The following is a 27,170-nucleotide window of genomic DNA, read 5'->3' as shown; positions in this document are numbered from 1 at the left end:
GCTACAAAATTTACATGGGCAAAACAAAAATTTTTATTAGCAAACAAGTAAAGATTCATCATCACTGGTATTGTTTTCAGAGAGGGAAGTAGATGACTGTAACATTGGCACTTCCACAGAATGGCAACAAGCTGCATGAACACCCAAAGGCTCCTCCTGGTATGAGTTAGGGCAACATTGGTTTTGTCCATTCACTTGGATATGAACATTCACAGGGCTGTCTGGATAACCAGACTCCCACTTTTTTAAGGGTAATCTACATGGATCTTCACTCAGTGGATGACTTCCACTTAAACTACTGTCCTCTGGGACAGTCCTCCTGGATACTGACCCTCCATGGATCGTTTCTGTAACACTTTCAGATAAAGGATCTCTGAAAGCCTTTCCTGTATCTGCTTTACTGGGCTGCTTAAGCTCTCTGTCAGAGTCAGCACTTAAAGATTTATTGGTGTGTCCAGCCTCAGGCTCTGCATGTGCTGCTGTGCAAATATTGGGCTGGAAGATGTTGGAAGGCGATGGCTCTGTAGTTTCAGTCTCTGGCTGCAGGCTGCTACATCCAGCTTCTTGTGGGCCCCTGGCGTGGCCGCTGGCCTCTGAGCTGGGTCCTGCAGGGGAAGGGGGAGGGCTCCGAGCAGCCCCATCAGCGCTGCTGATGATGCCGTCACCCAGGGTGGTCTGCGAGGTGCGGGCAGGCGTCAGCAGGGGGATCTGTCCTCTCACCCGAGGCCTGTGGAAGAGCCTGCTCCAGAGCCTGCCCAGGCGCCGCCGGGACGAGCTCCGCCGCGAGGAGTGGCGCCGCATCTGCCTGCGCATGGCCGTGCGGATGTTCTGCAGCACGGAGGCCTGCAACACACAGGGAGCAACCAGCATTGCACACACACTCCTCCAAAGATGTTAAACCCTCTCCTCCCCATGAACCTTCTCCCACTTTGCCACAATACTCAGACTCGATCCCTGCGCTTGCCTCTTAAATGCCTATTACCTAACAAACTATTTGAGAACACCAAATGTGGCATTCACCTTCTCTCCACAGAGAGAGATCATTCTCTCTCCCAGGTTTTTTCCTGGAGAAGCTCAGAGAGAAGAAGAAAAAACAATTCTTATGTCTACTTGCTGCTCCTGTTGTTTTTGCACATGTGGAATGTGTTAGGGAGATTGTTTACCTGAAGGGATTTGGTAAGTGGATTCTGGTGATGGTTGTTTATATTAATTACCCATAACCAATCACTTGAAGCTGTGCTCTGGCTGTCTTGAGACAGTCACAGGTTTTTCTTTAGTATTCTTTGTAGGATAGTATCTCTTTAATATAATATAGTATTAATGCAATATAATACCGGTTAATAAAGCAATTGTTCAGCCTTCTGAATCAATGGAGTCAGATGCCAATCATTCCCTGCATGCTATAACCAAAGACAGCTCTGCCTGTACCAAAAGACTCTCATGGATTCATAGAATGGTTTAGATTGCAAGGGACCTTTAAAGATCATCTAATTCCAAATTCCCTGCTGTGAACACCTCCCACTGGACCAGGTTGGTCAATGCCCCATCCAACCCTTGAACACTGCCAGGGAAGGGCAGCCACAACTTCTGTCCCTGACAGTGTTTCCTCTTTGGGTTTCAGCTCTGCTCCTCTGCCCAGAAAGCTAATTTTCCACTGGAGTAACAAATTACAAGCGTTTTATCACATTAGGAACTGTATCTCAGATGGATACTTCTGACACCATCAAGTAGTTTTCTGAGTACTTAGCAATAAAATGGAATGACTTAGTGGCTTGCCAGTGTAATTTACCTGTAAATGAGAAACAATCATTTTGGAAAATTAAGAATTTTCCCAAAATCCTGCTGGAGACTTTATTTCTTATCATTTCAGGTGTATTTACAGTTTCAGCTTGAAAAGCCTTTTTCTTCTATTTGCTTTGTGACCCTTCTCTCTGTCTCTATTCATTCTGTCTTGATATACAGCAAAAGTGCTTAATACAAATACATTAAATGTGTTCAAAACTACCCACAGCAGGAACTGTGGCTCTTCAGCTCCATGTAACACATACACATTTTTATATTACTTCCCCATAATTAGCCACTGAAATACAGTTCCAGATTGATTGTATTTAATTTATAGCAGTTTGGCTGCTGAAATATTTATTGGCACGTGTCTGCATACTTGTGATGCGTTGTAGACAGGGAAGTCTTCCACTGGGGGGATGAGTCCCTGTGCAATCAGCTGCCCGTAGGAAGGTGGAGCTTCCCTCCGAACAAACTCTGCCTCCAGCCGCGTCATCTGAGTCTCGAAGGCTCTGGGAACAGAAGCACACAGAGACATGGAACACAAGGAACAGCTTGTCCTGCCTCCCTGACACTAATGTAGAAAAGTGTTGCCACGTTTCTCTTCACAGAGAAAAGCAAGGCACAATTCTTCCCAAGAATATTTCCTGGGTTTCACATTCTCTGAACCTCAGAGAAAGAAAAAACAATTCTTATCTCATTTACTGCTCCTGTGTTGTTCACAAGTGGAATGCACTGTGGAAGATTGCTCACCTGAAAGGAATTGATAATTGGATTCTGGTGTGAGTGTTTTGATTCACTGACCAGTTGGATCCAGGTGTGTGTGTGTGGGGACTGTCACTGACAGTCACGGGTGCTGTGCAGTGGAGCTGAGTTGGGTGCTTGGCAGGTTCAGTTTAGATGTAATGTAATATAGTATAGAATAATATAGTACAATAAAGTAATTAATTAGCCTTCTGATAAGGTGGAGTCCTCCTCATCATTCCTCTCCTTAGTCAGGGGCAAAAATATCTGCTATATAAAAGCACAGCCAAAGGGCTCATGCTAGGAGTAAAACCACAGACCTTCCACTAAGCTCCATGAAAATCTTATCAGGATGCAAAAATAAACAAAAGGACTGAGAGTACAGGGTATAAACATGAATAAATCAAACCAGCAAACTGTCCAACTCAGCAGTCTCAGGTTGGACACTGTACCAACTGAAGTTTTTCGACTGGCCAGTAATTGTTGTGCCAGTAACAGCAGTAACTTGTTCAACAACGGCCCAAAGGTTATTTTTGGAAAAGACATTAAGAACTGGAAACAATCACAGAACAGGGCAGCTTGCAGTTGCAGAGAGGTTTGCCAGTCCTGCCTGAACAGAGGCACTGAAGTTCCCACCTTAGCACAGCAGCTCTTTTGCAGGTCCCTCATCATGCAGATTTGATCAGGAGAGAATGTAAAGCACACTGTTTAAAACACAATGCCGGCAGCATAGCACAGAGCTGGTGCACATGAGGAAATGGGAACCAGAAAGTCCCTTATGACTCCTACAAGGAAGAACCCCACTTCTCACAGGCAAAGAAACAAACATTACACCTGAAATGAGGCATTCAGAACCAGAGGAAAGGGGCACAGCTTATACCATGGACAACTCCCACTGAGAATAGGCCCCACCACAGCAGGACATCACTTTAAGGAGAACTGAGAACTGGAGTATTTGGGGAGGGATGAAGGGTTGTTCAATTCAGATTCAGTGAAGACTTCACTGTAGCAGTTCAGCATCTAGTTTTTGGGAGGGGCAAGGGGTTTGTTGCAAGGGGATGAGAAGGAAAAGGCAGATTAGGTTACAAACAGATTCTGCCATACTGCACAAAAACCACATACTTCTCACAGACCACAGAAGAGCTGCTATTTCCACTCACTACTCCCAGAAATCTTCTCTAAGCCTAATGCAGTGACTATTGTTTAGTTGTCATCAGGTCCTTGGATATGATTTCACAGTATTTTGCAAATTCTCTAGTTAACAATCAACTCTCTTTTCCTTTTAACAAAACAGAAAAAAACACCACAGCTATAAAAACATCAACAAAGCAAAACACTTACCTGTACTCCCTGGTCCTCAGAGAATATAATTTAAATGCACAACCCAGTGCTATCACTAGCAGCAAGCCACACACCAGACTGCCAATGAGAGCAGCTGTGATGACCTTCCTGGGGACAATCACCAGGCAGTTACGTTCATCACTTCCATCCTGGCAGTCTTCTTGGCCATCACAGCGCCAGGTCTCAAAGATGCACAGATTTGTCCCACAATGGAAATTTCCTGGCTGGCAAGTAAAGCAGTTTTTTTCATCTGAGCCATCTGGACAGTTCTTCTGGTTATTACAGCGGTCAAGTATCGAGTAGCAAAGCCCACTGTTTCCTTCACATGGGTATTCATTCTTCTGGCAAGCAGGACAGTTCTCCTCATCCTTGCCATTTGGACAATGCCACCAGCCATCACAATGCTGCTTATCTGTGAAACACTCCTCATCACTTCCACAAGGGTGCTCCCAAGGCAGGCAGTAGCCTTTCACCTGATACGTTGCATTGAATCCATGGCCAGTGCTCTTGGAGCGGGCATGGTACGAGACAGTGAGCTGGCCCTTGGATGACTCCACACTCACAGAGTGCCTGTTGTTGTGGTGTGAAAATGTTTGCATTAATTTATCACCTCTCTCTCCAATGCCATCATACACCTTTACATAGTCATTGTAGCCTAACTGCAGGTCGAGCTGCAGCAGAACGTGCCGATTGTCCTGCGTGTCCACATACCACGTGCAACGAAGGTCCGACCTGCTGTGGTCAGCACGGAATAAGTCTGGGGAAGCAAAAGATCCATAAAAATTACCCAGCCTTTTGCCACAGGAAAGATCAGGACAATTATCTTCATCAGATCCATCCCCACAGTCTTTAACTGAATTACACCTCAGCTCGTTCAGCAAGCATTTGGTGGAGTGCCCTGTGCTGCACTGGAACATTCCTGAGGGACAGATGCTGGATGGAGGGTCTGTTGGAGGGACAGTGCAATTCTTCTCATCTGAGTTATCACCACACTCATCCATGGAATTACACTTCCAGGTACTGGGAATACACTTCCCATTTGCACAGTGGAATTCATCTGACTGGCACACAGACTGACCTATCTTTCCTGTGGAAGAGGATAAGGAGAAAAAAAAATCAGTATCAAAACTTTTGGAACTATCTGATATCACTTTTCACATCTACTACCATGCATGTCACTAGCTAATTAGTCAGGCCAGCACACTTCAGCAACACAGTTAAAAAGCCACATGCAAATAATATCAGTGTTACCACCAACAGCCCAAGATGCTTGTCAAAAAAAAGTACTCCTGTCTTCCAAGTTTTGCCAGAGAGAGTATGAAGTGATGCCAACAAATCCACAAGATTTTACCTCTAATATAAGAAAGGCGAAATCCCTGAGCCTGTCCTGAGCTTGATGCATCTGAGTGAAAAAATATCCACACATGATCCCTTGCAGAGATGAAAGATGGAGGTATGGAAGATCCACACACTTTGTACTCCTCCCTCTTGGAAGATGGGCCAATCATCAACCAGTCTACTGCACACTTCTGAGAGTCTTCCAAATCAAAGTTCTTAAAACTGTTCAGAAGAAAAGAAAGCACAAGTTAGAAAGAGGACACGTATCTGGAACAAAACCTAACAGAAAGAACAGAATCTAATGGCTGACTTTCTGCATCAAGCAGTGCTGACATAAAGGTATCAATTCAAAGATAATGAAACATCTACCTTCTATATACCACCTTGAGTATACAGAAACAAAGCACATCCCCTAATTTGGAAAAGCACCCATCTCATAAGCATCAACATCACACCAAAGTAGCTCCAAAAGCTGAAAGAATGAGTCCTCTTTTAGTCAGTCCTTAAACAAAACTGCTTCATAAAATACAGATATGAGGAAAAGCAAAATTCCAGAATACATTATACAGAAAGTAGATTAATTTCAGCAGTCATTTCCAACTGTAAAAGCTATGAAACTAGGGATGACAGGGTTGACTACTGTCTTGGAAAAAGAACAATAGGAAGCAGTACAAAGAATCCTAAAGGGCTAAGTATGAGAGACAAATCCACACTCTGAGCTATGGATAGGCAAGGAGAGACCAAGAAGAGAATAGGGGTGGAAAGGGAACCTAAAATCTAACACCATCATCTTTTAATTCCAAGATTAAAATATTCCCTTTCTGGGAATGCAAATGCAGAACAAACAAGACTATAACAGAGTCAAATTTCTAGCCCTTCCACTGACACAACCCAAGTGATTATTCAATAGCAGCTGATCTGGTGCAAAGAGGAGCCCTGACTGTTTGTAGAACACTGAACACAACTGGATAATAATCCCTACCTGTGGCTCAGGAACCATATGTGGTATTTGTTCTCTGATGAAACAGATTGCATTTCTATTCAGCAATCTGCAATGACAATAGCAGATTGCAGACTGCACAGAAAAGCATACTCATTAGGAAAGGGCACACTGTTCAGAACACTTAGGAATGAATTTTGGTCCTTTTTTCTGTAATTCAGCTACACCAAATTAACTTGGTAGAAGTCTGTGCATACTCCATGCAAATATCTAGACAGAATTTTCAGAAAGGCAGAAAAGCTGTTGCAAAATACAGAACTCCTTCCCTAAATGATTTTTCACAAACATCAAAGATGAATTCTTTGAAAAAGATAATGGAAAGAATTTTTTTATATCAATGTGTATTTACAAAAGGCTGTCAATGCCTGCCAGATCTTGACCTTTGAAGCTGAAAGGGAAAGAACAGCAACTATATAAACCAGCTAATTCATCAGGCAGGAGACTCAGCCTACCCACACCTCTAGGTCCTGCCAAACACATTGGCTTAATAAACTCTCAAGAAAAAATGTTATCAGCAAGAGCATGAGAAGTAAGAGAACACTGAATGTGATAAGTTAAAATGGAAATTAAGAGATGACAAATAACATATGTGCAAGGACATTCCACCCAGAAATGTCCTTCCTCTTCTCTTTCTCCCACCAACCTCTGTGTGTCTTCCCAGCTGTGAAGAAATATTCCCACAGCACTTAGTTCTTTGCTACAAGCAATCCCAATCAAGCTTCTGAACCCAGCATATTTTGCAAGGAAGTTTTAGATGACTGTGCAGCCAAAATAAAAAGATTTAAGTACTCAGCCATTCAAAGATAAATTAGAGTATTTCTGTTACAGGTGTTCTGCATAAAACATTTTTAATGACCAAGAAGTGAACAGCCACTGCATCATGAAAAGGAATTATCCATAGCATCAGGGAAGCTATAGGTACTCACATCAAGTTTGTTTGTTATGTGAGATGTGAGAGCTGCCACAGCAGTTTTGCTCTCTGCAACTCATTTTGGCACCACACATCCTGGAAGGTTTCTATCATCGACTTGGAGGATTGCTCATAGGAATTTTTAATGAAAACTTTTTGACTAAGTGTTAGAAATACCCATCTGCCCAACAACAGAAGTTTTTAAGAAAAGGGAACAGTCACTAAATCAAGAAATGGAAACTCAAAACTGGGAAGGGGGGGGGAGGGGGGGGGGGAAGAATGACTAAAATTTTTTTTTTTTATGTTACAAACAAGTTCAATTACTGCATCTTTTGTTGCTTTACTTTTGTAGTTATTTTAGATGTACCATGATGAACCTTAGAGATCCAAACAAATTGTTCTCCTATCTCACCCAGCTCCCAGCACTCCAGCTGGGTCCCACAGCCACTCATTTTCCTTGCTCTGCTGAAAAGAGCTACTTTTGTCTATCAAGTAAATAATTCAGCCATAGCAAGGTTACACAACACAGATTGCACAACCCAAGGGGAGAATTTGCCTATACAATAAGCTGTCTATAACTTACTTTAAAAAGCACTTCTTTCTAGAAAAAGAAAAAATTAACACTTTCAAGATTGATACAAAGGAAGAGTACAGAAAAGTCAGCTACATGCACATACCTTGTTTACAAACTCCTTTGCAGATGACAGCAATACCTCTCAAGAGCCTGCATTTGTGTGCAATTAATATCTTTTACTTGCACCTTGGAAGTCTAGTATTGCACATTGCTAATAAACAGCTTTTTTTTGGTTGTGGAAAGGAACAACCTTTAGTTCCAGCTTCCAATGCAGAACCCCAGAAATACAGAGGATAACTGATTTTCCTCAGCATCACTTGTGGATCTCAGATTCAGAGCAGAATCCCACGTTTCTTCATTGACAAATCCAAACTTCAGCCACAGAGTACAAGGGTGATGAGGCAGAATGGACTTCTAAGGAAACACTGTGTTGAACAGATTCATGACTCTCAGAGATACACCAGCTACTGGAAAAAATGCCTTGGTGTTCAAAAAGGGTAATACAGAATGTTCATAAGAACAAACTCTTTTACAAAAACAAACATCTTAATCCCAAGTGCTCAGAAGGTTCAAACACAATTTCTCTGTGTATGTTCTAGCTCTAATGTGAAGTTTTGTGTGTAATAGATACCACAGCAGTTATAAAATTTCTTCTGCTAAGAGACAAAGCAAAGTCAAAGCAATTATGTTCTCCCTTATGCAAACTAATCAACAGATGTATTTTCAACAAACTTTCCTTTGATTAAGGAATTGTCACTATTTCAGCAGCCTTTTAAGTTATTGCCCCTACTAGAAGCATATTTTTCCTCATTTACATTGATGGTGATTTTACAAGACCAAAAGCATTATATACTTGAACAAGCCCTCACCACAAAAAACACTACCTTCTAAAGAAATATGAAAACAATATGAATAGATATGTTTGCAATTGTAAGTATATAAAATTTGGCTTCATAATGCATTTGTGACAAGGTTTTGTGTTAGAGGCTTCTGCCATTCTACTCTGACATTAAGTAGCCAACTGACTTATTTTAGCCAAGACTCCTGAATCCAGCACTCAGCCTCCACTGCTTTACTTCTTTCATCATCTCTAATCACATCTGTTTAGTCCTCTGAAGAATAACTTAATCCTGCTACCTACAGAACATTTATTTATTCAGCTGAGCTTTCTCAAACTGGAATGCAAATTTTTCTACCAAAAGGGTTGAATGAGTATTGGTATACATTTGAAATGCAGGCAAAAACTTGTGCTTGCACTGCTTGTAGGACTACACAGACACTGTAGAGTCTTTGGAAAAGTACTCAGGTCTGTAATTACTGATCTTGAGGGAAGTCTCAGACCTTTTGAATCAAAAAACTACATTTTTTGTGAGCAAAACAAGAAGCAGGAGCCATACTGAAACAGAGAGTACTCATGTGTAACATCATCTGTATCTCATGCAGCACCGGCCAGTGCCACAGTATTTTTAACCATCCTGGGCAGGGAAGCACAGGATTTGAGAGGAAAAGCCAAGACAGTTCTGCTCAGTCACTAATCCTCTCCAGCAAAGCCCCCTGACAGTTCTGCAGGACTGGACAGGGATCCAGGGGTCCATCCTACCATGCAAGGTGCAGGGCACAGGGTGTTAAATTCCAGCCCTCAACTACAGCCTTACCCACCTGACACCCCTGCTCCAGACACCCCCTCCACCCCACAGCTTCACTTCCAGAGCAATGCTCCCTGCCTTGGCATCTTGGCACCTGGTGACAAAGGGAAGAGAACCTGCTTGGCCTTCAGGCTTTATTTCCTCTCCACAAGCAGAGCACACAGCCCTAGTTCCCAGGGCAGGGAGAGGAAAAGCAGTGAAACATTGGTAATTCCAGCACCAGAACTACAATGTAAACAAAATACAACACCCATCACAGAACATCCTTTAAAATGGCCTGGCCCTTAAGGCTTTCTCACTGCTACCTGTGGATCACCAAAACAATAACAAAACAAGAATGTAGAAGGAGACTGGTGTACAAGGTCAAAATTATTGGACCAAAATTTGCAGGTTTTGTTTCTCTTGAAAGATGCTATTGTCTTGCTCTTGCAATGTCTCTTCCACATTTTTATAGAGAAGTACAACAATAGCCAATTAAACACTGAAAGTATTCAGATTTTGAGGATCAGAACAACTCAATGTGAACTGAGAAATGCAGCACTAAGTCTTGTTTTTACTAAATTCTGCAGAAATCAGTAAACTCATCTGATTCTTTTTCCAGTGGTATGATACTGAAATAGAAGTTACCTTCAACAGTGAGCAGACCTCCAGGAGTTTACAAGAAATTACAGTATTAGTCATATACATCAATCAGCTTTTGCCTATGAACTCACATGAAGTAACAGCCTACCATGGTATCTTCCTATTATCTACTTTTACATTGCTGGAAAGTACTTCATTAAACCAGACTACCATAAACACACATTAATAATCTATATATATATATGAGAAAAATGTGCTTCCTGCAAAACTAATGCTTAGCAGAGCTTAGTTTTTTGCCATCTGCACTGAAAGGAAGAGTAGCAGCTAAGGAAAAAAAAGTACTTCTATAAATAATGTAGGGAATTCTCCACAACCCTTTCAGTAATTTAGGCACGAGGGACTACAGATTAAAGAAAAAGAAAGCTGTCTTAGTAACTGGGAAAGGACAAACATGGGATGCAAAATCTGAATGAAAGCAATTAGTAAATAAATAAAAAAGTAAATGTTCAATTTGGCCCTCTAAACATATTTTAAAATTGGAGAATAAATATTATGGATAGGTCAGTAAAGCACAGTCCCAAAATAAAATCAACCAACCAATTAAGCAAGAAAAGTTACTTCTATTTGCCAACTTCTCACAGAAAGTGTAGACTGTGAACAACTGATGACTTAATTGGCTCATTAAAAACTTCTGCTTAACCACTGAAGCACGAGGACCTGAAGTCAGGAAAGCTCTATTCTACTCCCAGCTCCCAAGCAGCAGCTAACTGCATAACCTTAGACAAGAGACACTGCCTAGGAGGGGCTATTTCTTCAAAGGCTGAGCAAGTAAATGGCTACTGTGAGGTTTTCTCCAATTAATGTCAAGTTCTGAAACACTATGAATTTGGTAAACAGACTGTGAAGCAGTCCCTTTAACACTTCACACAATTACAGACCAGCAAGAATACATGAACAGACCTCAATTTTATGCAGAAATTGAAACTCAAATGGTATCTGACAATTTCTTTTTCAAAGCCAATGAAGTGAAAGCCAATGAAGGTGATCCCCTCACCTCAATTAATAAGAGACAGCTTGAGTGGGTCACTAAGTAGATTGCTTTTCAATACTCTTATCTTGAATTCTGAACATTCTTTTACTTGTAGTCCCCTAAATTCCAGTAATAAAATAATAAATTTATACTCTACCCACACCAGGGTTAATTACAACCATCAAGTAACAGCAACTGCTAAATAATTTTTTTTTTTCATAGATATGAGGAAACATAAACCTATAAAGCCTGCAAACGATGGTACAGAGGCAGTTACTGCATATGACACCTTTATATGATTTTACATGGCTTCTCTGGGAAAATAAGCATAAAAATAGAGAAAATGGGTGGAAAAATCAAGCAGTTTCCAAAACAATAGCTAGCAACTGATCACCTGAATTTAAAGAGACATAACATGGTCCTGGAAAACAGTGGCTACAGGCTTGTTCACAGTCTCAACAGAACCATTCCATCAGACACACAAACCTGAAAGAAAGTACTGAAATATGCATACAGAGTGATATAAGCACAAAGAATATATACTTCCTGTTCATGGGAAAGCTCCCTCAAGGATTTATAAAAATTAAACTATAAAGCAAAACCACAGGCATGGAAATGTGAGGATATGAAGAAATTTGAAGAAAATCAATATACACATGAAAGACAGACATTAAGACATAGCTTCTAAAGGAGATGGCCACAGAAGCCAGCATCTTAAATACACATGTAGATCTGGTCACTGTTCTACTGAAAGCTACTGAAAAAATAGGTTTATAAAAAATAGTGAAATAAAATAGTTTATAAAAAAATAGTGAAAACAGTTTAGAAATAAAAAATACTTTCTATTGCAATTTGCAAAAATAGTGAAATTGCAAAAATAGTGAAATAAAATAGTTTATAAAAAATAGTGAAAACAGTTTAGAAATAAAAAATACTTTCTATTGCAATTTTATCCCTTAATGACTCCTGCTGTATCTCATTATATATATCTCTTACATAACACTGCTGTCTTGCTGTCAACGAGAATTCAAGATCAAAGGAAGTGCATACTGTGTAACACAACACAAAGGAGATGGGCTTTTTTGAAACCTTTCAAAATGCAGATGTTAGCACAAGAAGTGTGTTTGATTTTCCTAGGAAAATTTAAAAAGCTACTCCTATGCCCTTACCAATACATTGTTAGAATAAGAAGCATATCCAACTGGAAAGCAGAAAACATGTTTGCATTGGAAACCTCCTAGCCCAGGCAAGTCAGCTCCTTCCTTTACATCCTTGCCACTGCAGGATGTAAAGGAATCCTCAGATGCTGTAACATTTTGCATTTCATACACTGGAGTGAGTCATTCCAAGCACATTTATAGTCACAAACACCACCACAACACTAGTCCCTGGGATGTAAACATGTAGTTCCTATTGTTTGCATGTGCAGAGGAGGGCAGGATATGGCTGTGCACTCAGTGAGAGAAAACAAACTCATTCAGAAATCTTGCAAGTCATATTGCTGTGCATACATGTAAATTGTACACACATTATTACCAGCTGCCACACCTCATATGTTGTTTCTCTAGCCTCTGTTACACTCACACTTGCAGAAGAGAGTCCTAACTCTAACTGGACTGGGATGTTTTCATAGCCTGAAGTGCAGCATTATTCTCCAGTCAAGTCCCGTGTCTCATTCGTGTGCTTTCTCAGCTTCCAACAATCTCTGCTTTGAAACAAATTCCCCACATCCAATGAAACGTAATGGGATTTAAAAGAATGTTTCTATTTATGAATTTCAAATGCTGGCAGGTATTTACTTCATTACTTTTGGTGAGTAGTTCCTATTTTGAACTATGGATGGTGGAGCCTTCCTATTATTGCATCTGTGGCAGATTTGTTTTCAATTTCTGAGCATCTGCAGTTGAAGAGGTTTTGCAACCCTTTTAAGCAGCTGAGCAAAGAATGAGCAGATGGTGTCAAATGTAACAGTGCTAAAACTCCCCAAAAAAACTTTTCCTAAGTTTTAATTTTTAAGTAAGAAATTGTTGGCTCATGATGGATCCCACCACAAGCCCAGAGAAATTAGGCACATTCACAGTATGCTCATATTATACCCTAAACATTTTTAACAAATCATTTGCAGTACATTTTAGTCTTTATTGAATAGCATTTTTCTAGAATTGAGCTGAAATTGTACCACAAATGCTAACTATTATTTGATTTGTTGGAAATAAATATTAAGCAGAAAAGCATGTGTCTTTTGGTAAACAAGTAACAATAAGCAACAATTATCTTCAACTGCCTATTAAGCATAGCACCATTTCAAGACTGGTGAAAATGCTATTTTTTCCTCTAAGATTTTTACATGCCCACTGAAGCTGTTGCAGGTTTTATAGCCTTCACCTACTCCTATTTATATGCAATGAAGGGAAAGGGGACTTTATAATGTGAGTAAATATACTGCTGTTTCCCACTCCCTCAAATGTCAGGGGTATATGAAATCTCACACAGGCATTGTGAAGATAAATACATTAAAAGACCACAAGTGACTTCTGTAATCACAGATGTCAGAAGCAGCCTACAGAAACACAGTGAAGCATTTTTAAATAGAGAGAGGTGCCCAACCTGGACCCATGTTCCAGTGTAACCAATTTCAGCTGTCTTTGATCATCTAGGGGTTCTGAAGACAGCCTCACATTGGTGTATCAGGTAAACTCACATTTTGTTTTGTTTCAGCAAAGCAATCCTTTACCTCCACAAATATCCAAGCATACCTAATTGTTATCATATCTCCATGATCTCCTTGGATGTACCAGCTGCAGTTTATGGCTGGAGGATAGTTGGATGGCCAGGAAGGACTGTAGATGACTCCCCGTCTCTCTGTGTGCTGTTCCAGCTCTCCGCTGCAAGCAGCTGTTAATAAAGGGAGAAAAATAATATTGTTAATGTTTTGCCTAATCAACAATTCATATCAGCTTCAAGAGCTTTCATCAGTTTCTGGAGACTGCAGACATATGAGAGTCAAAAGTTTTATCCTCTTACTGCTTTTTTTCCTGCCCTGTTTTTTAATTAAGACACTCACACCAAGTGTAGGTAAGCACAACCTGCATTTCAATGCAGGACCAATCAATAATCTTGTATGAATCTACCACAGGCTACAATCAATATGACTGCATGGCTGTGCCAAGAGGATGTAAGACAGAAATCCTTCTTACCAGCTTCCCAAAGCCCAGGTAGGTCACCCAGCAAGTGAAGAACATTCATATTAACTGCAAAGTAACTAGCAGCTCATTTTGTTGTGACATGTTCCTGGACATGCTGTTTATTCTCTTAACCACATAAAGAGTTTGTAAGGGTTAAAAAAATACCACCACCCACCACACCCCTACCCCTCCCACAGAAAAGTAAACTGCAGTCCAATGTTAAATGTTTTCACTGAACATTACTAAAGTACTCTAAATTCCTTCTGAACCCACATAGATGGGAAAAAATTTCAAGACAGGGAAAGGAGCAAACAAGGCCAAATAAAGCTCAGCATTTTCAAAGCACATTTAGTTCTTCCTATGGAAAACAGCAGGCTGTATCAAATACTTATAATTTTTAATTAAGCAATTCAAAAATGAAAATTAAATGTTCTGAGGACAAGTTGAAAAGCTGTTCTGATAAGAAAACATACTCCAAGCAGACTACAAGAGGGAAAATTCTCAGCAATGCAACAGCTATTCAGAACATTCTCCAAAAATACTATTTAAACTATTTTTAAAACAAATTACTATCTAGAGCATGACTTGTGGACTGCAGCTGAATATTTCAGTTTTTGAAAGAAGCTTACATTCTTGTAGCTGAAAAATGTAGGAAAGGGGAAAAAAAGGTTGCCTATACCTTGTCACCTCAAATATATACACATCCAAATACACTGCATTATAAATGAGAGATTTACAGTATTGCTTGAAATCCAGCCACACAAATACACCACTTTCAATTCCCAGCTGGGATCAGATTTAGCTGCACTGGAGGGAGGGAAGGAAGGAGTACCAACAAAGCTGCTTGGCTGCAGTCAGGTCAGGTGCCAGGGCTGCCTGCAGAGCTCCTGCTTGGGGCTGGGCTGCAGCACATCCCCACCAGGAAACCTAGGCCTGGCACTATTCTGTGTGTTCACACTAAGCACTTTTGAAGTGGGAGCCACAGGAATACAAAAAGCATCAGCTGAGTAACTTACCTGAGGCAAAACATAAAAATGCTATTATTTTTACTCTCCAGGTAGAGCATTCCACTGAAATACAAGTATATAACTCCTACTAGTTTCAAAGGCCACAAAAACATGCAGAATACATAAATACATGAAAACATGTATTTCCAAACAAATATTTTGCAGTAATGAAGTTACAAAAACAAGAACAAGATTTTTGTTATCACATTTCTAAAACCAGAGCAGCTCCATGCCAGATGCTGGCAAATACTGAGATGCAGTTGCAATTACTGAAACATAAAAGCAAATGTAAGATCCACAGGACTTTTCAACTGCAGTTCTCAGTTTCTTTAGGTCTATAATTGTGTTCCTCTGCATACTTATTACTGCATCAACATATCACAGTAGCAGAAGAGCACCAAGAGCTAGCAAACACATAAAGGAGCTGGAAAGGCTGCATCTCCCAACTGCCAGGTTAATAACACTTCAAAAAGGGAAGGAAACGAATCCACAAAGTGAAAGAAAAAATATAAGCAGACAGCACTATTGAGAAGCTTCTAGTAACAGCAAATATTTCTGTTGCCCTTGTACCATATTATGTTCTGGATTAATATCCATTACTCATAGTACTTGCAATAAAACAGTTAAAATGACACAAAACTTATTTTGTTTCCATTCTGAGGAAGTCCCACTGATAGGCTGACGGCTCTGCATGAGCACTTCCATTCACACATCCATCAGGGTAGTTAGGGGAGCTATTATTCTCCCTTGTTTCTCAGTTTTAGGAAGTAATTACAAAGACTCTGAGCAATAGTTACTTAAGTATCCCAGCTTTTTTGAAGTAATATCACTGCATATTTTCTTTTTGGAATAACGTTGTTCCTAACGTAGAGGATCTGCTGTAACATCACAGTTCAGGTCTTCAGTGAGAAACGCTTTTTCTTACTAACATTGCACATCTGATATAAATGTGAGGCAAGAAAAACACAAGCGATAAAATAAACAGATTCTTCCTTTCAACAGAAGAACTGTAGCTCTGCAAATCTAAGGACATAGCGAGGAAAGGGCTGCACTGACATTACATGCCATTTCTGGCAGTTCATCTGACAATGGCTATTGTTGCCAATACTTTACCACGGCCTTATCCCCTCTGACTCATATCAAGCTTTTCAGACTTGTCCTACTCAAAATCAAAAGGACAATTGCTTGGCTCTTGCAAAGGGTCCTGATTTGAATGGACCACAAATCTGAATATCTGTTTTGGTTTAAGACAATTTAAAGGAGAAGCCTCTGGGTCTAGCTATCTCCCTCAGGGGCGCAAGTAAGTAATGAATATAAGTAGATTAAGTGAAAAAATAACCCTTTACTAAAAAGCAGAATAGCAACAGTCAGAGACTGTGGATGCAACAGTTTAGTCAGAGAGAGAGAAACAGACAACTTTCCCAGGCATTGTACTGGGGAAGTTGTGGGAAGCTCAAATAAAAGAATTAAAACAATTCTTATCTCAAGTCTGTACATTTGGTGTTTGTGAACATGTGGAATGTTGTACATGATGTTTATGGACAAGAAGGTGCTGTTCCTAATTAAACCAACTGTGTGAGGGGTGTTGTTTGAGAACCAGTCAGGTTTTGGGTGAACGATCCTGTCTGTAAGTATCTGAAGTTCCTAATAAAGTTTCACTTCATGCCTCCTGAGTTTCCGAGTCAATGTCGTTGCTTCTCACAGCTCATAATCCAACGATGACAAGAAACAACAGCAAATAACGACTAAATACAAAACTGCTCAAGCCTGTGGACTCCCCAAAACAAGAAAAGACCCCAAACAAAAATTGCAGGCACAGCCCCCAGGGTGGTGCCCTGGATTTCGGGCATGCGGGTCAAAGGACAAAGGGGAAATGTGTCAATCTCTTCTCCACCGCCCCCTCCGTTCGGCTATCTCTCACTTGGCTTATCTCCTGTCGCTGGAGCCCTGCCCGAAGTTCTGCGAGTTCAGGGGGCTGCAAGCTCACGGAGAGCACTTGTCTCGCTAGAGGCAGGGCAGTCAGAGGGCGGCTGGCAGGACGCTCGGGGCTGGGAGCGGCTGGAACCGCAGCGGGCGGCAGCGCCCTTTTCTCCCGGGGTCCGCGGCTCCCGAAACCGCGGGGTGGGGACAGACCGACACTAGCGCTGGAAATGGCTGATCGCTGCTGCTTCCTCTCGAACGGCCGGAGGAGATGACACCGAGCCTGCGGCTAGAAACGGCGTCCCTGCAGCTTCCCTTATCTCCCAGGCCGCTCGGGCAGCTTTTGAACGACACACGCCAAAGCAAACGCGCACACACCACTCACAGATACACAAACTCACAGACACTACTCACAGATACACACACACCACTCACAGGCACAAACTCAACACACACCACTCACAGGCACACACACACCACTCACAGGCACAAACTCAACACACACCACTCACAGGGACACAAACTCACACACACCACTCACAGACACACACACATCACTCACAGACACACAAACTCACACACACCACACTCACAGACACAAACTCGCTCACACCACACTCACAGACACCACTCCTGGCCAGAGAACCTCCGAGATACAGGAACGATTTTTGGGCACACATGATTACTGTCATTACGAATGACACCAAGACAGTATTGCCAAAACTTAATTACACTGTTTCAACTATATGTCCACAGTCCCCTAAACCTGTTGGAGCAAACTGGGGACACACACATACACACCTCCCAAAACTACTGACTGTAGTGTTTACCTGAACCTCACTTAATTGCCTCCTGTTTCTGATGCCTCTTTTCCCACCAACACTCATTACTACAGGCTTTGCAAACATCAATCGACCTCCTCCTTAAAGCAGTCGTCTGCCCCTCCACTCCTGGTGCACTGACTGCTGCAAGGAAGAAAAGGTGAAGTACCCAGCACAGCTTTCAGCAGCTCTTTTTCTACACACATAAATCTTGAAAGAAATACCTTTACTAAAGCCTTCAGTGCTGACAACAAAACGGTAAAACCACACAAGGGCAGAATTTTATACTGTTGGGGCTTCATTATTAATAAAAGGGTCCCAATTCCCTCCTCAGCTCCTGGCCATGAAGTCTGCAAAATCACACACATGCCTAAGTACTGTGTTAATAAGTACTTAGGGTTTCAGCATGACACTGTGATTCCTTAAGGAAAACAAACAAAAGCCTGTTCAAATTGCCAAAACATCTAAAGGAAAGGGAAGTTCCTAAATAGAAAGGCACAGTCCTGGATTCTGAAGACCTTATCATCAGTTACAACACAAAAGAATAGTGATAACACTTTTTCAACAATTCAGTGTCTTTCCACAGCCTTTCTGCACAAACCTAGAAGAAAAGTGAAATCCCAATTCACTAAAAACTCCAAACTGCTTAAATTTCCCACATTTAGCATTACTGAAGAAACATAAAAATACCAACTCCTGGATTGTTCAATTAACACACCAAAAATCTTACTAAGATGGTGCTTTTAAAGAAAAGATAAATTATGAAAACAGACAATAATGAATCTTCCACAGTTAAAAAAAGCCCTAAACAACAACAACAACAAAAACTAAAAAAGCAAAGAAAAAGGAAACCCCAAACTTTAAAGAGATACCAGAAGAGATTTGAGCTCAGAGAGCTTCTGTCAAGAGGGCATAAATCTTAATGAGGTTTTCTGTAACAATCAAATGGATTTCTTCTACTGTAAACAGCAGTAGATTCCCTCTGCCAGTTAAGTATGCCACAAATACATGGAATGACATTTCCAAAACCTTTACATTAATAATATTACTCTTATTTTTACAAGAGTAACTGCAATAAAACATACATTAAGCTTCACCAAAGGACAGAACTGAGGGTACTATGCTGTGCTGGAATACATTTTCAGACAATCCCAGACAAAAATAAATCCTGCAGCTTCACATTCTTCTGCACCAGTCACAAGGAGCACATCCCAACCATCTGCTCCAGGATAAAAGTTATTTTGCACTTGCTACAAGGAATGTCCTCTCAAACCCAAATGCTTGGCAATACACATTTCCTCAAGTAGCTCTCTCAGTGTCAGCAGGAAACTCTCCCCAAGTTCTCACAATGCTCCCTCAAGGAGGGCTTGCACACATGCTTTAATGCAGATCCCTTATGCCTGTGGAAAAAGAAGACTTCAAGCTCCCCTTTGCTTTGCCCAGTCTCCAGCTGGCTGCTTCTGCCCCTGATCAGAGGCAGTGAAGGCAGAGTCCAAGGGTTCCACCTACAGATGTGACAAAACCTGAGCTCATGCTGCTCGATTGACAGGCCCGCCTGGCCTTGTGTGAGCACAGGTAAGAGAAGCTACACGTGGATGGATCCCTCTGTTGCAATGACCTTTGATGAGCATTTTCATCCCAAGCTCCAGTTACACCATCAGGAGACAAGGTAACTCAGAACTGGATGAGGACAAAAAAACCATGAAGGCTACAATACTCTGAGGTTTTCAGCATACTTTCGGAATAAAAGCCGGATGTTACAACTCTATTTCTAGTGGGGAAAAAAAAGTGTTAAAAAGCAGCAGAGCCAACTGGAAGAAACTCTATGTATTTTAGGCTGGGGCAGTATCACCAGTCTAAGTAAGCAACTGTGTAATTACTTAATTTACATTCTGTAAACTCATGCATCATACACCAAACAGATGCCAAACTCCATCAAAAGCTAAAGAACCATCCAGGCAGAACATACTAGGACATAAATGACACTCTGTACTTTTTCCAGTGAAAGAATGGAAAATACTGTCTTGCAAACAGCACGTCCTGCATGGTTTATCCACACTTCCTCTAAGCTTAACTTAAACAGGTTATCTAATCATAAAATTTCTATCTTCTCCTGATTTAAACCTTCTCTCAAACCCCAACTTTGACTTGAACACTCAAGTTCCCACACTGTTCAATCTACTGTCCTAGAATTATTTTTCTGTTTTCCAATATCCTTTCCTTCCATCTCCCTTATTTGCCATTTTCAGTTTTAATATAAGTTGCAGCCTCTTTGGGAATAAAGTACATCTACACATATGATGGTGGATTGACAGTCACCAGAAGGTTGCTATCACTAAGAAGACCCTGACTGCAATATTCTCATAATGTCAGTAAGTCACAGCACTGCTAGAGAGAAGGAAATTACACTAAGTGCTGTGATTCTGGTTAGATTTCCACACTGACATTCATGAGACATTTTTAATATTCTTGTTTTAGCTTCTTCAGGAATGAGCCACTCTCCCTGACTTGGTGCTCTGAGGCACACTTCCTAAACACAGAGTTTTCCTCTAAAAATACCCAGCACTACGACCTTAGCCTCAAGCTCACAATTTTTATCTATCACTGACAATGATGCAGTCTATAATCCTGTTGTGGTTTAAGCCCAACTGGAAAATAAACCCCACGCAGCCACTCCCATCCCTCAACCCTCAGGTGAGAGAGATGAAATGCAGATTAGGGGCTGAGATAACAATTTACTGTTACTGGAACAATTTACAATTTAACAGCAACCAGATGAGAAAACCATCAGTGACAGTGACACCACCAATGACAACAGCCTGTGACAGAGGGCGATGGCCAAAGCGCTCAGAGCCTGACAGGGACAGGGCGAGGAGCGACCAGAAGACAGGGCCAGGAGTGACCAGAACAGAGGGACAGGGACAGGAGTGACCAGAACACAGGGACAGGGCCAGGAGTGACTGGAACACAGGGCCAGGAGTGACCAGAACACAGGGCCAGGGACAGGAGTGACTGGAGCACAGGGCCAGGAGTGACCAGAACACAGGGCCAGGGACAGGAGTGACCAGAACAGAGGGACAGGGCCAGGAGTAACCAGAGCACAGGGACAGGGACAGGAGTGACCAGAACAGAGGGACAGGGCCAGGAGTAACCAGAGCACAGGGACAGGGACAGGAGTGACCAGAACAGAGGGACAGGGCCAGGAGTAACCAGAGCACAGGGACAGGGCCAGGAGTGACCAGAACACAGGGCCAGGGCCAGGAGTGACTGGAACACAGGGCCAGGAGTGACCAGAACACAGGCATAGGGACAGGAGTGACCAGAACACAGGGATAGGGACAGGAGTGACCAGAACACAGGGCCAGGAGTGACCAGAACACAGGCATAGGGACAGGAGTGACCAGAACACAGGCATAGGGACAGGAGTGACCAGAACACAGGGATAGGGACAGGAGTGACCAGAACACAGGGCCAGGGCCAGGAGTGACCGGAATGGCGGCGCAGCCTCCGCACGGCACCTTGGCCTTGTCCCCACTGGGCACACACAGGACAGCCCCAGCACAGGGACAGCAGGACAGCCACCCTGCCCTTGAGGACAGCCACCCCAGCCTTGGGGACAGTGGGACAGCCACCCTGGCCTTGGGGACAGTGACCCCTCACCCTTTGGGACACTGCGACAAAGCCCAGGAAGACTTAAAAGTCCTAAACTTCCTAAGATGTCATCGTTAGTCTGTCTTAAGCAAATGTCATTTAAAAAGTCACTCTTTCATTAGAACATCTCTCTGCATGGGGAAGAAACAGTAACAGCTCAAATAAACAGTAAATAGAGGTAAGAAGTACGTCTTACCTAATGAGGTAACAGCACTTTCTATTTTCCCAGTCAGGAAGAGATTCACTGTGTAAAGACAGAAAAATAATGTTCAGACAAATTCTAGCAGTACAGGGTGGCAGTCAATAGTTAACCATTCCTAGGTGTTTGCCGGGGTGTTAGCACAAATGCATTGCAGATTCCCAACAAGAACTTTGCTTATCTGCACAGGCAAGTCGTGTAATCAACTATTACCCTTCACTGTAGCTAAAACAAGTCAATACGCAATGGAAGTTTAGTATCTCTGAAACATGCTACCAAAAGAAACAACTGCCAATCTATTTTAAATTATCTTCCATAGGATTAATTTTAATTGCGGAACACAGAAGAACAATCACACTAAAACACGATTATTATCCTTAAATGCTTCTCTAAATAAAGCAAAGTTTCCTCCCCCCAGGTAAATGTCACCTTGAAAATCAGCTGCTAAAGCTAACATGATTGCCTCGACTAAGCAAAAGCAATGAAGTTTTCAACAAGGTCCACTAATACAATCAAAACAGGATGAGGCAGTACTTGCAATACATATCTGACTTGCAAATTAAGTTCCAAAGACTCTTCACTTTCTCAAGTCTCCTCTCACAGTGTATACCATTAAAGTGATCTGGAAAGAGTAGTTATTGCCAAAGAAAATTTGTCCTGTGTCATTGTTGCTCCAGAAGTCAGCATTAACATGTAGTTCCCTATTAATTTCCCCACACGTTCTTTAAAAATTACAGCGTGTCCCACTGACTGCTCTCAGTAATGTCAGCAGTAATCTGTAATCTACAAAGATAGCCTATTAGTAAAATGACAAATGCTTAAAAAAAAATTAGAAAGGTTTAACACATTACCAAAAACTTAATTTACAATACCCCAGCCCAAGCACTCACTCAGCTTTATTTTGCATGTGTTAAGTCTTAAATCTTTTAATAGGCAATCTCTTGGCAAGAATTTAGTTTAAAACATCATTTAAAAAACAACAATAGGAGAAGAGAGGAAGAGAAACCGTCCCTGCTCACAACAGTCACTTAGGAAGCAGCTGACAATTAACACTATTTATGGCTCAGTGTGGGCCCCCATTGTCTTTTACACTGTCTAAACACATCCCAAAACAATGACCCTTGCCCTCACTACCTTCTGTTATAACTTAAACAGCACAAGAGGTACAAAAAGTACTAAAGGGGTGGAAATAAAAAACAATCCCTCAGCTTCCCAATTCAGGCCCAGTCATATTTTTCAGTCACCACACTGCAGCAGCCCAGGTGCCTACAGCTGTCCCTCCGTGGCTTTTATCTGGCTATCCAGAGTTTGGATTTTCTCCTTTTGGGAGGAATGCTACAGACCTCAGGCTGAGGCCAGACCCTGCAAAAAGGAGAGAAATACTGCTCCTGGGGTCACTCATCACAGACTTCAGGGCTCTACCTCAGGGACAAGGGCAGTGACCTCCCCCTCCTTCTAAACAGTCTTGGGACTGGGCTTTTTGGAGCACACAAAACAAAAAACAAGGAGGGCAACTAAATGGCAGTGTATGAAATGCTACAGCTTGAGGAGAATCACACCTGAGCCATAGACTTGTGTTAATAAGCATTATTATGATGTTCAAGGGACCCTAACAACACTGGTTTTATTACATAATTAGCTAACATCTGTAATATTTGTTATATGACAATAACAACGTGCCATGTAATTATTTCTTCTTTCACAGTGCTAGTCTGCTCTGTTAGGTGAGTAAGAGTACCTAGGAGCAAAAACACTATCCTGTACCAGGAAACAACACAACCCTGCTAACTCTGGCAAACAGCACATCCGTTAGTGACAAACTCAAGATCACACCAGTAACAGCAACACCACATTTCCTCATCCAGTACTGAAGTGCCACTATTTCTGTAACCATAGTAATATAGTCCTAAAGACTGAGATGAAATTAATCCATGATTATGTCACAAATTTATATTCATGAGAAGTAAAATACTTGGTTTTGCTCCAAAGAAAGTACATGAACATACTCTGCATAACAACTGAAAGCAGTATTTGAAGACACAATGTATGGAAGAGTCTGGGTCTGTACTACCATTGTAAATCTTTCTTCATGTTTCCTACCTGAATGCTCCCAACAGCCATAAGAGGAACAAGCTCTGGAGCAAAGGTTTCCTCCCATGGCTTAAAAGGGGATTTCCCTTTAAATGGAAATAAGCAGGATAAAATCAAGGGGCATAATAGAGTGGAATTATCCAACTCAGAGCTGCATTACTGAGGACTGTTAAACAGAGAGCCCTAGCTTACTACCACAAATACATATGGCCAGCCTTGCACACCACAGCTGGCAGATACCTAAGAAAGAGAATCCCCAAAAATACTCATTTATCTCTGAAGAAAACTTTTATTGGCTGCAGTTGCAAGTTCTTCACTCTCATTTTCAAACCCTTTTATACCAAGAAGTCAGCAAAAATAGCTCTTTAAAATAAAATCTAAGTCTCACACCAGATATTTTCCCAAGCAACTGAATAAGCTTACAGTTTCCAATACCCATTTTGCTACTCAAGACCATCAAATCAAACCACAAGAGCACTGTTAAACGAGCACCCAGCTCTTGAAACTGGCAGAGGCCCATAAGAAAAAACAGCATTCCCTGCTGATCTTCTTGTCTCTTGCCAAAATAAAAACAGGTGAGAGTATTAGAAAGCTTCCTAGATGCCTTTTTTCTGAACTGTTGAGCAGTTATGGGAAAGCCAGAAAAAAATCCCTGAAGTGGTTCAGTAGGCTTGAACTCCATGCAGGAAACTTACTGTGCCATTCATCTGGATTGCTAAATAATTCTCAGGGTGAAGTTTTCAGCTTGGAGAGTGACTATTTGGATCAAAAGGGAAATTTACATCTTGGCACCTCCAAACCAAATGACGGCTACCAGGCTTTCCTCACCGCCAGAAGGAGAGACATCAGTTTCACTGATTCCTTCTTATTTGGTAACTTTCTATGTCCTCCAGAATTTCTCAAGAATGATAAACAAAATGACTTCACAAAAGAACAGTTGAAACAAACCCAATTCCAGCCTTTGGAGCAGCAGTTTACAGATGAGGTCACACAGCAATGGTCAGTGGCAGTGCATTGATACAGACACCAAACACCCACACACAGGCCATGGGAAAACAAGGAAAGAAGGGCAAGAAGCAAGAACCAAAAACAAGGATGAAAGGAAAGGACAGACAAGCAGGAAGTAAAACACAAAAATAGTTAAGGGAGCAGCATTAAGTTCTTATGGGTTCACTGAAGCAAAATACCTTACAAGCTTCCCACCTCTCATGTTTCTCAACTTCCACTACTGTCAGTTGTGCAAGGAATAGGAATAAAACATTCCAGCTGAAAAGAAGAGCCAGACAGTGAAATTCTAGAAGTCATAGAAAGCAGAAATCTACTAAACTTTCAGCCTGACAACACCCACCTAAACACTAGAAGTGTTCTCACTTCAGCTTTGGAGTTTACATAACCTTTTATTATCTCATTAGTCATTTTAACAATAACCATGCTATTTATGTCAACTAATAACAGGTTTAACAAAGGTCGGACTGGGCCACAAAAAAAAAAAAAAACCTAAACAAAATTTTAAGTAACCCAAAACACCCCCCAAAAAACAATAAGAAATTCATTGATACAGGGAAAATATGTCTATATGTATCTTTCTATAACTTTAAATAAGCAGTGCAGCAGACATAATCCTCATACTGTGCACACCTCTGAAATCCTGTTAAGACTCGGCAAAAAAGAAGAGTTGTATGACCTGGATGTTCAAACTGTTTCATAGTTTAGCTAGCTTTTTACATTGTACTTCCATTAATTAAAATAGATACAGTTGAAACAACCACAGCAACCTTTAAACTTCAACTTCCTACATTTTTCTAGGTAAGCACAGATGTTAAGGAAGCACTTTTACAAAAACAAGCAGACTGTTTTACAGAACAAGCAGTCTGGCCACAAGATATCCCTTTCTGATTGTCTGCATAACGAATAGTAACTGTCACTCGGGATTATTAAAATTTAACTCTAATCCACTTCATCAGCAAAGAGATGTGGGTGAAAGCATTCTGGATTAAGGAGCTGGGACAGTTTACCAAGTAAGCGTCTGGAGGGCTCAGCGCAGCCCCAGCACTGCTCCGCTGCTCCGGACTGCGCTGCCCCACCAGGATCCTCTGGCAGAGCGGAGCAGTCAGCTCCAGCAGCTCCTAACTTCACGTGTTCCTGTTAAACACGCGGGCCTGTCGCTCGCTCCTTCTAGTCACAGCCAGGCGCCAACGCTTCTGCCGAACAAAAACCATCCCCTGACTGAACGGGCTGACAGACTGGAAAGCAGTAATACGCTTCATCACGTTGCCATAAATTAACACCTGCTGAGAAGCAGAGCGGAAAGCAACGGCTTCAAGCAGAAGGGAGGGAAGAGAGCAGAATATGGCAGAGACACGGAGGGAGAGGAAATGTTTCTTCCCGCTGCCACTCAAGAGAAGGTCCGGGCAGTCCCTGCCCGCACCGCACTCCGCACAAGCTCACGGCCCACGGAAGAACCGCTGATGCCCCCTAAACTTTTTTTTTTTTTTTCAGGGCTGTGCGAGGTTATGGCAGCGCTTCCAGAGCCAAGGGCAAGGCGATGGGCTCTACGCGGCCCCACACCGGCGGGCAGCGGCCGGGCATGGCAGCCCGAGCGGTGCCTGAGCGAGCCGTGGCCGCGCCGGCCCTCGGCCCGTTCGGAAGCGGGGTGACGGGAGGGGGCTCCGCCGGCACGATTCGGTGCGGTGCAGCCTCGTCCCATCCCGCGCCCCCCGCCCGCGGTCACTTCCCGCAGGGAAGGAGGGGGCCCAGCAGTCCCCAGAGCCGGTCCCCGCCGTGCCCGGACGTGCCCCGCCGCCAGGGAGCGGCCGGGCCGCACTCACCCAGGCAGATGGCAGTGAGCGGCGCCAGCGCGCCCTGACGGAGCTCCGCGGCCGCTGCCTTCTCCATGGCGGGTCGCTGTCGCCTGCCCTTCAGCGCGGAGGGAACCGCGGCGGCTCCGCACCCGCCGAGCCGCTACGCCGAGCCGCAGGAGTCGTCGGCGGCGCCGCCGGCCCGCGGTGCCCCCGCCCGCCGGGGAGCCGGGAGTGGAGCGGGCGCCCGGCGCGGCGGCGGCCCCATGGCCGGCCCGCGCTGCCGCTCCGGGGCAGGTGGCAGAGAACAGACCGCAGCGCCGCCGCCGCCGCTGCCCCACGTGACAGGCCCGCCGAGCGGCTGCGGCGGCCGGGCCAGACAGCGAGGGGAGCGCAGCGCCGCCCCGCTCCGCTCCGCGCACACCTGAGGGGCCGCCGCCAGCGGCCGGGGGCGGAAGGGACGGCGAAGGCCGAGCCCGCCCGCGCAGCGCCGGCCGCCGCGCTTCCTGTCAGGCACGGCTCTCCCCGCTGCCGCCGCGCCCCTGCGCCCG

The 27,170-nt window shown here is 42.9% G+C and overlaps 1 protein-coding gene across 4 annotated transcripts; it reads right to left on the bottom strand.

Annotated features, from left to right (window-relative positions):
* Positions 1 to 9: 9 nt before the first annotated feature.
* LRP3 (LDL receptor related protein 3) lies at positions 10 to 27,058 on the bottom strand. Of its 4 annotated transcripts, XM_084215322.1 has the most exons (9): positions 26,650 to 26,699; positions 25,837 to 26,022; positions 25,025 to 25,087; positions 21,728 to 21,775; positions 13,704 to 13,842; positions 5,219 to 5,427; positions 3,868 to 4,954; positions 2,162 to 2,294; positions 10 to 843 (listed from the first exon to the last, which is right to left on the bottom strand). In XM_084215322.1, the coding sequence occupies exons 3-9, from the start codon at positions 25,029 to 25,031 to the stop codon at positions 37 to 39; spliced, it is 2,430 nt and encodes an 809-aa protein (XP_084071448.1). In that variant the 5' UTR covers positions 25,032 to 25,087; positions 25,837 to 26,022; positions 26,650 to 26,699; the 3' UTR covers positions 10 to 36. The 4 variants fall into 4 exon arrangements, with proteins under 4 accessions (XP_084071448.1, XP_084071447.1, XP_084071449.1 ...); XM_084215321.1 differs by lacking the exon at positions 25,837 to 26,022 and having other exon boundaries at positions 26,650 to 27,058; XM_084215323.1 differs by lacking the exon at positions 25,837 to 26,022 and having other exon boundaries at positions 25,009 to 25,087; positions 26,650 to 27,056.
* Between the last annotated feature and the right edge of the window lie 112 nt (positions 27,059 to 27,170).

This window comes from Fringilla coelebs (genome assembly GCF_963513975.1).
Source record: "Fringilla coelebs genome assembly, chromosome: 14".
NCBI classification, from domain to species: Eukaryota; Metazoa; Chordata; class Aves; order Passeriformes; family Fringillidae; genus Fringilla; species Fringilla coelebs.
Note: the sequence above shows the minus strand (reverse complement) of the source record. Positions and strands in the feature narration are given on the sequence as shown.